At 35.0% G+C, this 17,946-nt stretch overlaps 1 protein-coding gene across 7 annotated transcripts in view; it reads left to right on the top strand.

Moving 5' to 3' along the window:
* The window catches only part of ADAMTS6 (ADAM metallopeptidase with thrombospondin type 1 motif 6), a 333,350-nt gene that overhangs the window by 17,507 nt on the left and 297,897 nt on the right, over positions 1-17,946 (top strand). For 6 of the 7 annotated variants that reach the window (XR_004183963.1, XR_004183962.1, XM_021940153.2 and 3 more), the window contains 4 exons: positions 4,917-5,085; positions 12,068-12,279; positions 12,773-12,856; positions 13,370-13,515. Coding sequence is in view for 5 of the 7 variants with exons in the window: in XM_021940153.2 (XP_021795845.2) it covers positions 4,917-5,085; positions 12,068-12,279; positions 12,773-12,856; positions 13,370-13,515 (611 nt within the window). In the remaining 2 variants the exon portion in view is untranslated. Of the gene's footprint in view, positions 1-4,916; positions 5,086-8,680; positions 8,779-12,067; positions 12,280-12,772; positions 12,857-13,369; positions 13,516-17,946 lie in introns of those variants that run through there. The other variant, XM_021940154.2, reaches the window with a different exon arrangement.

Below are 17,946 nucleotides of genomic sequence, written 5' to 3'. Positions count from 1 at the left end.
TAGCCAGCTGGATTCCATGAGGTGAGAAAGAGGTAAGGGAATTGAAGGTGGAATTGAAGCTGGGTTATGAGGGAGGTGAGGACATGAGGTGGGTAAAGGACAGTGAAAATGTGGTAGGATCAATGGATTATGGGACCTCATGGGGATAAAAGGACTATCCCTTGGAGTTGGTATATTAGAGGGACAGTTTTAGAAAGATAGAAGAATGGGATACTTGAAATCAAGATTATAGAAGGCTCCAAATATTGATAATGCTCGAAGTCTAGGGTTTGACCATGGGCATAGTGTAAAAGGTAAGGTGAGGGACAAGATATTTGAGGGGGAGGAGGTCAAGAAATTGAGAGGACAGGGAATGAAGAGACCATCTATGTCATTAGTTTTTAAACTAGGTCCATGGATGGGATTATATGGTAACCATATGGGATGATAGCAGTACATGTGACTTTGCCTCCAATAGAAACCACAGATATTTTCATATCGTTACAGTTTTTGCATTCTTTTCAAAATATTTTTATTCATCACTGTTGTGAAATTGTGGAAGTTATTTGAGCCACTGAAGATCTTATTTAAAGTGTTATGCAAGTTATATGTATTCTTTTTAAAAAATATTTTGATAACTGTATTTTACTAAATTGGTTTTATTTAGTAAATATATATATTTCCTATATATTTTTTCTGCATTTAAAATATTCTGAGGAGGAGTCCTTAGGTTTCACCCTTAGACTTCCAAAGGGATTCAGAGTATATGCATATGCACATACATGTTTTTTAAGAATCTGTGATATAAGAAGATATTGAAATCAACTATTTCAGGAATGATGTTGCAGAGAATGACAGTAATCCAGAATCTGTTATTTTTAAGGAATGAGGGGACTGACTTGGGATCAATAGATAAATGCAACTGAGAAAGGAGGGAGAAGATCGTGGCACGAGGTTCAATGCTGGTGTTTGTTTGTTGAGGAGGGAGAAAGAATTGTTTGGAAATGGCAGTGAGTTGCAAGAACATCTGACGCTACCTTCAGGTCCAATAGGAGGCATGTAGAAGAGAAAGCAGCCACTGTTCCAGAGGACTACAGGAAAAGAGTATCATTTAGGGAGCTTCAGGTTTTTGTTAGAGCAAGATGAAGTGAATATTCACAGATGAAGCTGGGGATAGAGGAGATTTTATTGATGATTGACCTTGAGTTTGCGAGAACACAGTGGAAGTGTTTCAAATAATAGGGAGAGGTAGGAGATGGGATCAGAAAACATGATGTATGTAATCATGTGAGAATTAGAATCCAGGGGGTGAGGTTTGGGCTTCTCATAGGAATTTATACTGCCAGGAAAGAGGACGCATGGTGAGATTAACCCTGATGGTCCTGAGGCAGATAGTGTAAAGGTGAATGGGGATACTGAGGTAAGTGAGAGCAGGGCTCTTGCCAGGCATGCATGGATTTCTGGTGCTACCACTAACTTCAGGCCCTCCATCATCTGGTTTTCAGACCCTTTTTAATCTCATAATCACTGTTCCCTTCCCTCCCTTCAGTCACTGTAGCTCCTGATTGTTTCTGAAATACTGTAAGCATGCTCCTACCTCATTGCCTTTGCATTTGCTGTTGCCAGTATCTGGTCTGCCCTTTCCCAAGATAAATGTTTAGCTTGCTCCCTCATTTTATTCAGGTTTCTGCTTAAATACCACCTTATTAGGGAGGATGGTTGCAACTATCCAATATAGTTTCTATAATTCTCTCACCTCTAATTATTCTCTGTCCTTTTTGATTGCTTTTATCTCTCCTCTTAATGTTTATCACTACCTGCTTCATCATTTATTTGTTTAATCAATTAGCTTTTTAAAAAAATTTTATTTTATTTTTTTTTTTTTAGACAGAGTCTTGCTCTGTTGCCCAGGCTCTGGAGTGCAGTGGCGTGATCTCAGCTTACTGCAACCTCTGCCTCCTGGGTTCAAGCGATTCTCCTTCCTCAGCCTCCCAAGTAGCTGGGATTACAGGCATGCGCCACCACGCCCGGCTAATTTTTGTATTTTTAGTAGAGGCAGGGTTTCACCACGTTGGTCAGGCTAGTCTCAAACTCCTGACCTTGTGACTGACCTGCCTCAGCCTCCCAAAGTGCTGGGATTACAGGTATGAGCCACCGCACCAGCATAATTAGCTTTTTCTAGCTCCTCCCACCAAAATGTAAGTACCATGATAGAGCTGGAACTTTGGTTCACTGTTGTATCCCCACCACGTAGCATAGTATCTGCCTTGTGATAGGCACTTGTGAAAGCATATTTTGTGAAAAAATAAATAAATACAGAAACAGCCCTTAGAGGATAAGAGAATTATAGTATAGTGGTTAAGAGTTCTGGCTCCAAAGTCAGTCACAGGAGTTCATTGTTTAACTTTGCTCCATCTCAGTTTCTCATCTACAAAGTGGAACAGATAGTGGTACGTCAAAGAGTTATTAAGAAGAGATAATGTTATAAACATTTTACAAAGTACCTAACATATAAAATCTCTGGATTGTCCTTCCAGAGTCTTTTCATTCTTGAAATTAGAGATTGTGTTTACTTACCAGGCTTCTGACTTCATTTTTCCCCAGCAAATCAAATTTCTTGTCTGGTAACTTTCAATTTTCTTGTGCCCACAGACCAGCATGACTTTAGTCTCTAGCCTTTCTGGACTGTAGCCTAGACCCTGCTTCCTACATATCCCTCTTATCAAAACTTGTACTTGCCTGCTATTCTGCAGGAACTGTGTTCATTTTTTAGCACATTGTTGATCTACCTGGTAAAGTACTTCATACTGAGGTATTAGAATATGTTAATGGCATATTATGTTATTTTTGCTAGTATTTGCATTTAATATAGGGACTATTTTCCTTAAATTAAAGCAAACAATGGTGAAAATTATATGAAGTGACTCAGGGCTGCTTTTTTTGTTTGCATTTCTCAGCTCATTTCATGTAGGTGACTGCCAACTTAATCTATAAATTAGAGCAACTCTGATTATGTCTTATCATTCCTTCCAAGCATGAGGTACTTAACATGAATTTCCCTAAACAGAATCATAGAGGTTTAGAATTCAAAGGGACCTTAGAGATTATCTGGACTACAGGTTTTCAACTTTCTTTTTAAAGCAGCAAAACTCCTTTTTCAAATGAAATGTTATGTGGAAACTTAATATATAGATTAATAAAAGCACAACTGATTCCTAAACCCAGGAATCCAAGCCATGTAGGTCTCCCTTTGTTGTCTGGGGCAATCCCCTGAGGGCACTTCCATGGAACCCTTAGGGCTCCCCAGAGTGCTGTTTTAAAACCACTAATTTAGACCAACTCTTTCATTTTTCCAGCTGAGGAAATACACCCAGAGAGTTTTTATTTTATCTGGTGTTACAGGGTAAATTAGTTGGATTAAGAGCAGTCCTCACATGTGCCATACTTAGGAAAACATTATTAGACAAGAGTGGAAATTCTTATTTCAGATAACTTTTACCATCTCATTCTTTTTCATCAACAAAGTTTTATTTATACCTATTACATGTGGGACACTTTCTATGGTTGTAACTGATACAAAGAAATATGAGACATAACCCTTTGCCTTAAAAAGCAAATAATCTAATTGGGAAGCTAAAACATGAAGTTGAAAACTTATACCAACTTTAAATAAGACTTCAAGACTTGAGATGTAACAAAGCAGTGTGGAATTAATTGAAAATAAGTGATACTGAGAATTAGCTCTATTGAAGCTCAGTGGAGGGTGAAGCTACTCCATTTGGACTAGGGACTAGAGAAAGTTTTTTTTGAGACGGAGTTCCTGTCAGCCAGGCTGAAGTGTTGTGGCTCTGTGATCTCAGCTCACTGCAAGCCCCGGCCCCGGTTCACTTCTATTCTCCTGCCTCAGCCTCCCGAGTAGCTGGGACTACAGCAGCCCACCTCCACCGGCCTCCTCGCTACAGTTTTTTTGTATTTTTTGGTAGAGAGACGGGTTTCACCCTGTTAGCCAGGATGATCTCAATCTCCTGACCTCAGGATCCGCCCTGGCCTTGGCCTCCCAAAGTGCTAGGATTACAGGCTTGAGCCACCGCGACCGGCCGAGGTGAAGAGGAGAGATAACTAAACTGAGTAGCACTTGGCTAAGTAGATAGGGATAAGGTGATAAAATACTGTAAGTAAGGGCAGAACTTTGAATTCCAGTACCTTCACTTACCTCTGTATAATATTGGGCAAGTCTTCTGAGCCTGTTACTTCATCTGCAGAATGGGGATGTATGGGATGTGTGTTAATTAACAACTTATTAATTGATGCAACATAAACCTCAAAATGTCAGTGATTTATCACAATAGAAGTTTATTTCTTGTGTGTGTCTGTGTCTACATCAGACAGCTTTCTAAGAGGTCACGCAGGGACCCAGGTTCCTTCTTTTTTGGTTTCTACCTACCCTAGGTATTTGGAGTTGTCTTCATTCAGTGAGGAAAGAGAGTAGGAGATTCCACTGCAGAGGTATTCAGAGGTCGGGCTGAAAGTGTTATATAACCCTCTGCCCATATTTTTATTGTCCAAAACTCAATCACAAAGCTATATCTAAACACAGAGGATATAGTTACATGCATAATGTGGAACTGAAATAAGTTTTAGTGTTCACATAAAACCTCTGTTACCTCACAGAGTCATTGTGAAATTGGAGGAAATCATGTATGTGACATGCTGAGTACAGTGCATAGCATATGGAGGTATTTAAATATTCTTTTTAAAGAATAGGAACATTTATATAGTGTTTTACTGAGTACAGATAATTCGCTAATTTTTTTTTATTAACGTGTTTTAACCCTGTCTTTAGAGAAGTGTCTATTTATTTTTAGCTCTTGTTAATAATGATAACTAATATTTAAAATTATTCTCCTTGGTAAGTTCTTTGTTTATTTTTCTTTTAGCATGGTGTTATTGCTACAGAAGATGAAGAATATTTTATTGAACCTTTAAAGAATACCACAGAGGATTCCAAGCATTTTAGTTATGAAAATGGCCACCCTCATGTTATTTACAAAAAGTCTGCCCTTCAACAACGACATCTGTATGATCACTCTCATTGTGGGGTTTCGGGTGAGTGAGTGTGCAGCTTTTAGAAAGCATATTGTATTGGATTGCTGCTTTTTCTTTCTTATGGCAAGTGTAGTAAGGTTAGCAATAAAAGTAACTAGGAATTTGACTAGGATTATAATGTCCAGAGCCCTTTTAATGGATGTCACCTACCAGTAGTTTTTTTTTTTTAAACATTTTTCTCTCTGCTTCTTAGGTTGGGTTTCTTTTTTTTTTTTTTTTAATTTTTTTTATTATACTTTAAGTTCTAGGGTACATGTACACAACGTGAAGGTTTGTTACATATGTATACATGTGCCATGTTGGTGTGCTGCACCCATCAACTAGTCAGCACCCATCAACTTGTCATTTACATCAGGTGTAATTCCCAATGCCACCTACCAGTAGTATTAAATCAATCTGGGAGCTCTTTGAGAAGTCTTTAAACTAAATTTGTATAAAATTCATTTTCTTTTTTTGGTTGAAGGGAAAAAAATAACCATCTTATTTTAGGTAATAGCTATAGCTTTTTTGCACAGGTACTGTAGTACTCTATTTGTGCAAATAGAGTATTTGTTTAGCCTGATATTTTTATGCTAGTAGCAGGAATCTAGACACTTTAAGACTTGAAGAATCTTAAGGTAGTATTCAAAAGTAGTGTTAGCACTGAGTGAGGATACTATAAAAATATGCAGTACAGACAACAAACCTAGACTTCAGTGGTCAAGGAGAGCTTCATGGAAGAAGTGACTTCTAAGCTGAGGCCTGGGGGAAAAGTAAAAGTAGCTGTGTAGAAGTGGAGAAAGCATTGGCTATAGTGTTTCACATAGAGAAAACAGCGTTTATGAAGCTCCTAAACCAAAAGGGAGAATGTCATGTTATATAAATTGACAGACAGTTCATGTAACTGGATATTAGAATGTGGGCTGGAGGGATAAAGGTGAGGTTCATAGTGGTTGGGGGAAGTGGCTGTGAGAGATGAAACTGGAAAGATTAGCAGAGGCCACATCATGAAGAGCTTGTAAACCATGTTAAGGGGTTTGTTTATCCTAAGTACACTAGAAACCCACGGACAGGATTTAAACAGGAAGAATAACATAATCAGATTTGTGTTTTACAAAGACTACTCTGGCAGCAATATGGAGATGGAATTAGAGAAGAGCAAGACTAGAGCTAAGGAGTTAGGAGGATGTTAGTCTAAAGGTGAGAAAATGTAGAGAAACAGTGGATATAACATAGCATAGCAAAAAGAACATGTGCTTTGGTATAGCATAGGACCAATTAATTACCCAACCTCTCTGAGTGCTCATCTCAGCACATACTAGTTACCCAATCAAACTGTAGCTATCATTAAAATGACTGTTTCTAGTACACTAAAGTGTTATTATATTAAAATTTTTTTTAAAGATTTGTTCTATATAGCTCCAGTAGCTAGAAACAGGGGCAGAATGTTTCAGAGAGAGATTTCAGCTTAATGCAAAGGTAAAGTCACCAACGAATACATTTAGTAAAAAATAGAAAGGGTTAGCCAGACGTGGTGGCTCATGCCTGTAATCCCAGCACTTTGGGAGGCCGAGGCAGGCAGATCATAAGGTCAGGATTTCGAGACCAGCCTGGCCAATATGGTGAAACCCTGTCTCTATTAAATAAGCCAGGCGTGGTGGCGCTTGCCTGTAGTCCCAGCCACTTGGGAGGCTGAGGCAGAAGAATCGCTTAAACCCGGGAGGCGGAGGTTGCAGTGAGCCCAGAACATGCCACTGCACTCCAGCCAGGGTAACAGAGCGAGACTCCATCTCAAAAAAAATAAAAAATAAAAAGAAAGAAAGGATTGCCTTGTGAGTTAGTGTATGATATGCATCATCCTTTTGTTTCTTCTCCATATTCTTCATGGGCTTGTTTTCTTCTTAAGTATTAAGTCTTCTTTTCTTAACCTACTATTCTCATTCTGCACACTTTCTTCTTGAGTAATCTCTGAGGCTGTTAATTAGGTCCTTGTTGGTACCAGAAAAAGACAACTTACAGTGAATCTACTTAAAACTTGAAATAAAATTGCATAGTTAATAATGAAAACAGAAGATTTGTTGGGTCTTTGTATTGAGTAATGAAACGAAACATTATGGAAATAAGTTTATCTTATATTTAACAACATTTAGACTGTAAGTGTAACTATATGTAAATTCTTTAAAAACTAGAATTCAGTCTGGGCACAGTGGCTCACGCCTATAATCCCAGCACTTTGGGAAGCCAAGGCAGGCGGATCACGAGGTCAGGAGATCGAGACCATCCTGGCCAACATGGTGAAACCCCTTCTGTACTAAAGATACAAAAATTAGCTGGGCATTGTGGCACGCTTCTGTAGTCCCAGCTACTCAGGCTGAGGCAGGAGAATTGCTTGAACCTTGGAGGCAGCGGTTGCAGTGAGCCAAGATCACTCCGAGTGCGAAACTCCTTCTCAAAAAAAAAGAAAGAAAAAAAACTAGGATTTAAATATTCAGTTGTTTATTATAATGTAATTATTCTATCATTTTTCCATAATATGCCAACCTTCACTGTATGATGGTAAAGAAGATCACCTTTTGTAAAAATCTTTAAAGATTTTATCATATTCTGAAAAGCCTATCTCTTAATCCTTTCATATTTAAATTATCCTTTTTTGAAGTACGTATCACATTATTTTAAGTCAGGCAGATCCTTATTTTTTAATGGTTTACGCATTAGTGAAACACTTCTCCAAATCCATTCTTATGGCTGTCATAAAATTCTGTCCTTTTGGGGAAAGATTCTTCTACCATCTCTCATTTGGATTACTATGAGAATTTCCTAAACAGTGTTCCATTTCAATGTTTTCAATTCACTTGTCATTTCTACTACCCCGAACTCTAGTCTGTTTGTTTTAGACCGTCATTATCTCTTGACGAGACCACTATACTGACTTTCTAATTATGCTTTCTGCCTCCAGGTTTGTGTTCTTGTTTTCAGTAAAATCTGTCCCCTAAATCTGGCTGTATCACACACCTTGAAAAACTTCACTGGCTTCCTATTACTGGGAATATAAAATAGTATTTCCCTATGTTCTGGGCAAGTGTTACTAGACTTAATTGGAAAAAAAAATGTTTTGTGTTAGTAGTAAATTTGGGAAATGTCTGGCTAACATCTTAATTGTAATACTGTTTCAACAGCATAGGTCAAGTGAGAGATGTGAATTTATAGGCATACACTGCCAGTTAGCCTATTACCTGGAATTCAAGTTTATGTCAAAATATAAGATATGAAAACCCCTTTGACACTGGATATATTTATCTTACATTCAGATACTAATTTTTTCCATTCTAATTAGATTCAAACTCTGAATTTTTAAAAATTTTATAGAAGTAATAAATGTTCTTTTTAGAAAATACAGGACAAAAAGGAAAAAAAGAAACTGAAAATTACTTATTCCAACACCCAGAGATAACTAAGTATTCTTCTAGTCCATTGAAATAGATGTCATTACATCTCTATATCTTCATTATCTACTTATATATTCATTAAGTAAATATTCATTTAATTCCTGTATGCAAGGCTATTCTAGGTGCTGGGGATGCAGCAATAAATAAAGCAGAAAAAGTCCCTGCTCTCATGGAGTTTATATTCTAGTGAGGAAAGACAGTTAACTAAATAAGCAAACAAACAAACAAACAAATATATGGCCAACTGTCCAGAAGTAGTAAGTACTATGTAAGTACTAAAATAAAGCAGATTAATGAAATAATAGTGAATGGCTGTATATATTCAAACACTTTGATATTGATCAAAAAGTTAAAATCTTATTTCAAATGGCAATGAAATCCATATATTGATTTTGGGAAAAAGTTACCGTGTTGTATGTGTTTATGAGCAATATTTTCCTAACATGCTATAATCTAATCAAAATTAAATTAAGCAAAGCATCTGTAACAGGTATCATTTGAAGAACTACTATCTTTATTTTGAAACAAAGCGAGTTAATCTCGTTTTCTATTTTAGACTAAGAAAGATAGTACTTACAGATCACTAAGCTTAACATTAAGAAGTCAATTGGCAATTATAGAATGCATAGTTTTATAATGAGCTAATTATGCTGGATTAATTTAATTTTTAAAGTGAAACTGAAGATGTTCTCTCTTGATTTTATTCATTCAGTATATGTGTATATGTATAAAATATTGAATATATAATTATATATGCTATATATAAAATACCTTTGATGGACATTCATAAATAAAAATATATAGTTTTAATGTTCAAATAATTTGTAGTTTGTTAGAGTGATAGCCAAGCCAACTAAAAATTTTAAAAACTAAAATGTTGAAAATTAGGACAATAACAAAGATGATGATAACACCAATTACCTTACACTGAATACATTTTTAGTTTTATTATCATTATTTTTGAGATGGAGTTTTGCTCTTGTTGCCCAGACTGGAGTGCAGAGGTGCCATCTCAGCTCACTGCAACCTCCACCTCCCAGGTTCAAGCAATTGTCCTGCCTCAGCCTTCTGAGTAGCTGGGATTACAGGCGCCCTCCCCACATCTGGCTAATTTTTGTATTTTTAGTACAGATGGGGTTTCACCATGTTGGCCAGGCTGGCCTCAAGGTCTGACCTCAGGTGATCCACCCACCCCAGCCTCCCAAAGTGTTGGGATTATAGGCGTGAGCCATCACACCCGACCTGAATACATTTTAAATGAGAACTACCATTGCGTTGTGTTTATTGCACAATAATGTCTAATTGTTTTCACAATATTTTAAATAAAAATAAGAAGAAATTGAATGGGTCAGAGAAGGGGAAATGATCAAAAGAATGAAAATAAAATCCTATATTTGGACATTTAAGCTGTTTAGCCAGAGTAAGAGACTAGGCATGACTTGAATACATGAGTGGTTTTATGATCACAGAGGACTGAGCAGGAGAAATTGGAGTTATATTGATGTGGAAAAGCTTTCAGCTGTTTTGTAATAATATTAGCCAATAAAACCTAGTGGCTTACTCAGTATACTTTTAGTATTTCACAGTTTCTGTTGGTCAGGAGTCTGTGCATGGATGGGTCATCTGCTTAGCCTCAGCTAGGGCTGAATTCTCATCTGGAATCTTGACTGGGGAAGAATCCACTTCTCTACCCCCATAGTTGTTGGCAGCATTCAGTTCTTTGTGGTTACAGATAGCTTTAGTTTTTGGATGATTGTCTTCAGATGCCAGCGTCAGTTCACCAATGTGATTGCTTGCTTTCTCTAAGTCAGCAAGGGAGAGACTCTAGGTAAATGCTACAATATTATGTAACATAATCATGTACTAATATACTCAAAGTCACAGGCATCTCATCATCTTTGCTGTATTCTGTTAGTTAGAAGCAAGTCACAGGTCCTACCTATATTCAAAAGGAGGAAATCACAAAAGGATGTTAACATCAGGAGACAGAGGTCATGGAGGCCATCTGGAGAGTCTGTCTGCCACAAATGGATATAGAGAAACACTTACTATCTGGAGGATATACTATTGAAATAAGAAGTGGTGTTTATGTCTTTGCTTCTCTTGACTTTAGGAGTTTCAGGAGTATTTAACTGATGGGTCTTATGATCATTTCCACCTTATTTCCTAAAATTTATTCATCCTACTGTCTTAGCACGTTTCCTGCTGCTGTAACAGAATACCTGAGACTGGATAATTTAAGAACAGTAAAAGTTTACTAAGCATATGGTTCTGGATGCTGGGAAGTCCAAGAGCATGGCTCCAGCATCTGGTGAGGGTCATCTAATGGAGGAAGGCAAGAGGAGGAAGTGAGTGCACACAACAGAGAGAGGAAATTGGGCTGAACTCATTATTTTTTATCAGGAACCCACTCCCACAATAACCAACCCACTCCTACAATAATGCTTTGAATTCCTTCATGAGGGTGGAGCCCTCAAGTTCTAATCATCTCTTAGAGGCCCCAGCTGTTAATACTGTTTCAATGGCAATTAAGTTTCAACATGAGTTTTGGAGGAGATATTCAAACCATAGCACCTACCAATGCAATTTTTTAAAGAGAAAGGCTAAAGAAGTTGGAGAAATGAGAATAGTTACACTTTCTGTCAAGTGTATCATATATATTAATCTAATTATTCCTCACTAAATTTTTCAATAGTGGGGATGAGAAAGATTTCCTATTCAATATAAGGATGTGGAAGATATACAGAGGCCCTCTACATGCTCAAGTTTATTTAATGAAGATGATAATCAGTGAGGCAGGTGTTTACAAATGCCGTAGCACTAAAAGGCTGCCTCTATACTGAAGAACCAAATGTGTAGAAAACAAAGGATACATTGCAATCCGTACTAAATGTGGTTCAAAGCAAATTATGCTGGAATCGTGATCTTTCAACTCTAATTGAATGTCTCTTACTTCTAGGCTTTGGAAAAGAAGTATTTTGAGTACTCTGTCAGAATAAATAGTTGTAGACTGCCGACCTAAGTGAAAAAAGTAATTCATTGCCTTTTAGAATTGAGATTTCTAGAGCAGTAGAATTGATTCTAATTAAAATAGCTTAATAGAAGCATCTTGTTTTAAAATGAATGCTCAAAGTATCTTTGAAATAGATTTTTACAAAATCAGGGTTCTCTATCAGAGCTGTCTTAGACTGATTCAAAAGTTCATACTCTAGATGCTTTTTAAATAACTTTAAATGATTCTTTAAAGTATATATCCTAAATTTAAATGTATCAAGATATAATTACTGGAATAATATGAAATGATTATTTGAAAATTATTTTTTATTAATTCATTTATTAGATTTTTTTTGTTTTCATGAGCAGTTGAATTTTTTTTTCAGATAACATTATTTTCAAAAATTTACAGACTTATTTCTCACTACTGCATTTTCTCATTCTCTTCCCTTTGAAAAATCTTAATATATTAGATAATTTATGAGAAGCATGTCTACATGAAAGATTTATAAATAAATATGTTTAATTAGTGAACTTACCTGAATTGGTTGCTTTTATTGTAGATTTCACAAGAAGTGGCAAACCTTGGTGGCTGAATGATACATCCACTTTTTCTTATTCACTACCAATTAACAACACACATAACCACCACAGACAGAAGAGATCAGTGAGCATTGAACGGTTTGTGGAGACATTGGTAGTGGCAGATAAAATGATGGTGGGCTACCATGGCCGCAAAGACATTGAACATTACATTTTGAGTGTGATGAATATTGTAAGTTTGATCCCTCTATATAATATTTTATTTCATATTTGTTGTGTTTTTGACTAAGGTCACAAATTTTTGCTGTGAAGTTAATAATGATAAGAATTTACCTGTCTAAAATGGTAAAAGATTGGTCTAGTATTGTTTCAGTTCCATAGAAATACATTTAAAGATGACCTTATCATTCATTTTTAGATAATACGACAGTTTTAGTGGATCGTTAAATCTTGTTTGAGGGTTTTGTTTTTCTTTTTTAACTTGAAACATCAGCTCACCCTCTAATTTCCATGCTGTAGTTCATGTCTAGGAGAAAATATTTATTGAGGTAGACTGGTATAAAAACCTTTTACCAAGGCACCTTGAGGGTAGAGTTCTAAGTGATACAGAGTAATGTATACAGTGGTTAAATTTATAAAAACTTGTTTTAGCACTTAAAAAAATCAGACTATCACCCTATGATTTTTGTCTGACTTTGTGTCTTTTCTTATTTTCTGGAGGTCAGGTTGCCAAACTTTACCGTGATTCCAGCCTAGGAAACGTTGTGAATATTATAGTGGCCCGCTTAATTGTTCTCACAGAAGATCAGGTAAGAATGTGTTAGTTTATAAGTCTAAGATGCTTAACAGACAGGCTATAGAGCTATAGAATTACTTATTATTAAATAATATGTTTTATTATTGCTCCTATTAGGAAGTTCTAGTTGGATATGAGTTTTAGCTCTACACATTTAATATCTTAAGCAAATTTTAAATACATTACAAGAATATGCCTTTTATGTTAAAGCTATATAGATTAGCTATGTTTCAGTATAAGGGTGAGCATTTGCATGGCATATCTTATAATAATGGTTTTCTTTAGTTTTTATGTTGATAATCTCACATATGTTCACATTATCATTACAGCTGGAACTGGAAAAAATATCTGTTCAATAATATACCAAATGAGCTCTAGGTCAGATATTACAGAAATAAAAATTGGCAAGAGATTATTCCTAGAAACCACTGCTTCTAATTATACTCCCACTTTAGTCTTCAAAAGTTTTAACAACTGACCTTAGTAATTTGTTTGGAACATTTCTGGTATGCATGTTGTATTGCAGCCAAACTTGGAGATAAACCACCATGCAGACAAGTCCCTCGATAGCTTCTGTAAATGGCAGAAATCCATTCTCTCCCACCAAAGTGATGGAAACACCATTCCAGAAAATGGGATTGCCCACCACGATAATGCAGTTCTTATTACTAGGTATGGTTTGTTGCAAGTATTTTTCCATTGATTATTGTGTTTATTCACTATTGTAATAAATTTGGTTCTATCTAAAGCCTCATTCAGATAATGAGTATAGAGAAAGCAAAATGGTAATTTATTTTTCACTACTGGGAAAGAATGTATTACACTATTATTGTGTTTGCATCAAATGAACCAAATAAGAAAAAAGAAAATATTAAAATTTGACTTAGAAATTTAATAAATGACTTTCCTTCTACTGATAAGTTCTATTCATAATGTTTAATAGAAAGCATGTAGATGATTTGTTAACTGAACAAAATACACACTAAAACAAGATTAAAACATATGAGAAAATATATATCATAAAAATAAAGTGACCATTATTGGTTATAAAATATATTAACTATTTTTACCTTCCAGTTGTGTTAAAGTTTATTAAAAGAGAGGAGGACACTGGCAGTTATACAACTTACTTGAATGTCTATCTAATTTAAAATACTTTAATTAAGATATATAAACATAAAGAAGCAGATTGATTACACTATGTGTTGAACAGCTTGTCTCTCAAGCAAAATTATTTTTTGATGATAACCCATTGAATTTTTATATTGCTTTCCAATTTTACAAAACTGTTTTCAGATCCATTTTATTCTTTACTCTCCAGCAACAATTCTGTAGAGAGTGTTATTATGTTAGGAATGAGGGAACTGGTAGGTAAGTTTGTCAAGATTACTCAGCTAATAAGTGAAAGAATACGGCTCAGATCCTGGTGATTCTGTCTTTGATTATATGATGCTATCTGTTTTAGTTTTTAATACTCTTAATTATAATTGGTTAGAAATATTATACTTAAATTATTTTAAGATAAGTGTGCCTTTTGACTTCTTATCAATATTTTAAAATAAAAAGTAACAATAAACAATAAGCAAAATGGAAGCATTATAGTCTTTGGTATGATGATTATTTCAATTTGCAAGACAGTATTTAACATATGCTTCATCTGTGGTATGTTCATTGACCCTACATTAGGTTCTAGGGAGGGAATACAAAGTATATGAGTTAGAATCTTGAGATCCTGTAAGATAATGTAAACTTTAGAAAAATTTTTTGAGTAACTGAGTCGTACAGTGAAATTTCTGAATTTTTTTTATAGTTATAGTCACTTTAATTGACTTTATCTACCTGGCATCATAAGTGAGAAAATTTGGTTTATGACATGCCTGCTGAATAAAAACATCATATGGTTCTATATAAATACACGTTGACATTTTAGTCTGATAAAATTTGCAACCCCTTAGAGTCTTGTGGTCTGGAATATTCTTAAATATACTTAAGGAATTAAAAATATACTGGGAATTGTGCAAATGTAGAAACCTTTCTGTTGAAAAATATGGACGTTGATTAGTGTCAATGAAATTACTAGAAGAAAATGTTGTTGTATATAGCTTACAAAATGATCATAAATATTTACATGACTTTTGTATTTATATTTGTAAAGCTCTTTCTCTCTTCCCAAATGTGACACACAGTGGGCTCCCAATACTTCACATTTGCATTATTATATCTCCATTGGATTTTTACCTTTTGCCTCAAATGACAGAAGTTACACCAAGCACGTATATAGGTATTCAAGTAGTAGAGTACATCTGGGCAGTTAGCCCACCTTTCTTTGCGCTGGCTACAACATTCAGCTGTCCAACTTTTTACTCTGAATTCGCTTGGATATTTTCCTGATTCTCTGCAGGGCTCTTGTTTGCTTTTGTAAGCTACTTCAAGTACCTTTTTGAAGTTTGAGATTTAAACATAAAATTTTATTTTTTATTTTATTTTATTTATTTTATTTTATTTTATTTTTTTGAGATGAGTCCCGCTCTGTCGTCCAGGCTGGGGCGCAGTGGTGCGATCTCGGCACTGCAACCTCTACATCCCAGGTTCAAGTGATTCTCCTGCCTCAGCCTCCTGAGTAGCTGGGATTACAGGTGCGTGCCACCATGCACAGCTAATTTTTTGTGTTTTTAGTAGAGACGAGGTTTCACCGTGTTAGCCAGGATGGTCTCAATCTCCTGACCTCGTGATCCTCCCACCTTGGCCTCCCAAAGTACTGGGGATTACAGGCATGAGCCACCGTGCCTGGCCGAAAATTTTCTTTTTAAACTTGTCTCCTAATGATCAGACTAGTACTAGAAATGATCTCAGGATTTAATAGAGTAGTAGTTCAAAGAGTTCATATCATATTATTTTAGATTGGCTAATGTAACAGAGGTTAGAAAAATGCTTTTTGGAGCAGTGTATAATTCTTTTTTGAATTCTTATTAAAGTTTCAAAGTAACTTCTAGCCTATTTAAAAGTCTATAATTATTTTTGGATTGCTAGGGCCACAGAGTGACTTATCAAAATGAGAGGAGTATCATCGTTAATATTTAAAAACGGTTAGTTTTTGAGGATCAGAAGAGAGGTACCAGTGTTGGACTCTCTTGTATATTTTTTATTTTGAAATCCAACATGTGTTTAAATCATACTGCTAATTTTTGTAAAAATATTTTTTAAAATGGTTAGTTTTTGAGGATCAGAAGAGAGGTACCAGTGTTGGACTCTCTTATATATTTCTTATTTTGAAATCCAACATGTGTTTAAATCATACTACTAATTTTTGTAAAAATATTTTTGAGAATTCCACAGATGATTTTATATTACTGTTGAAAATTGGTTGATATAACTCACTTATTAACATGTTCAGGGGTTTGACCCGACTGTTTTTGAGTGAGATCATGTTGTATGTTTGCTTGAAATGTCAACTCACTAGGGAGAATGTATAATGTGTGTGTCAAGAATGCCAGGGCTGGGCACGGTGGCTAATGCCTGTAATCCCAGCACTTTGGGAGGCTGAGGAGGGCAGATCACAAGGTCAGGAGATCAAGAACATCTGGCTAACATGGTGAAACCCTGTCTCTACTAAAAATACAAAAAAATTAGCCAGACGTGATGGTGGGCACCTGTAGTCCCAGCTACTCGAGAGGCTGAGGCAGGAGAATGGCGTGAACCTGCGAGGTGGAGCTTGCAGTGAGCCAAGATTGCGCCACTGTACTCTAGCCTGGGTGACAGAGTGAGCAAAAAAAAAAAAAAAAAGAAAAGAAAAAAAAGAATGCCAGAGGAAAAATGATTGATATGTTTATTTCCACTGGGCCAAATTTTGTCCCAGGGACTCAAAGGTTCTATGCAAAAGCCATTTGAGATTGCAATCACTTAAGTAACAGTAGTTACTTTTAAAAACTCAAAATGTTATCCCTTTCTTTAAAAATGGTATCTTATTGTTTTATTTTGTTGATTTACATTTAAAATGTACTGTGCTCTGCAAAGCTATCAGATCACTCTGACTAGAGAGAAAGAAAATAAAGGAATTTTGCATGTTGTTTTTTCTGATATCAATAATATTGAATGAACACCAAATAACATATTAAAATTTATATATATTATATATGTGTATTTTATATGTACATATGTGTGCATATACTATGTTCTATATAATTTTTCATAATAAATAATATATAATATAATGAATACCTGTTATCACTACCTAGATTTATCAAATCTTAACTTTATGCTATACCAAAGAGCAGCTTTAAGCCACTTCCTAAAATGATGATTACCTCTCTATGTTGTATTAAGTACCTGACATCTTAGCTCTGAATACCAAAGTTAGGGCTAAAATGTATACATTTGTAGAAATATGGCAATATTTCTATAGTTTATTATATTTCATATATTATAAATATGCATTAATAGAATAATAAAACTGATCTTTCATTTTTGTGATCTATATTTTTAGTTAAAATATCAGTATTAGTAACTGGTATTGATTGATTTCATAGACTAAGATCTATTAGAATTATTTGATGATGATTAATATTCACCTAAATTAGTGAATGAAATTCACAATACATCAGTGGTGAAATATAACATTATATACCTAGGTCAAGAAATGATTAATATTCCTTACTTGAAACTCTAGAAGCAGAATTTTTGAAGGCAAAATAAGACTGTGCACACATAGTTAAAAAGCTAACTTGCTATAAAACTTGCAAATTATCTTTATTAAGCTTTGTATTTTGTTGTTTTAAAATTATTAAATTGACAAAAATTGTGTGTCTTTATGGTATTCAAATGATATTTAGATATATCTAAATATTGTAAAATGGCTAAATCTATCAGTGGCTTGATATGTGTTGCCTCCCATACTTTATTAAGGTTTTTATTGATAAACCAAATTAATAGCTACTTAGGAATAAAAACCTGCAAGTTGACAGGTTATTTAATTTAATTAAATTTTCAAATGAAGTCAGGAAATATCCACCACAAGTTTAAAGTCAAGCCAATATCTAAATCTATTTTGTGGTAAAATACTCAAGAAATCTATTTGTTGTCTGAAATTCAGTAGGAATTCAAAGA

The sequence above is a fragment of the Papio anubis genome, chromosome 5 (assembly GCF_008728515.1).
Source record: "Papio anubis isolate 15944 chromosome 5, Panubis1.0, whole genome shotgun sequence".
NCBI lineage: Eukaryota > Metazoa > Chordata > Mammalia > Primates > Cercopithecidae > Papio > Papio anubis.
This window is presented reverse-complemented; position numbering and strand designations above follow the sequence as displayed.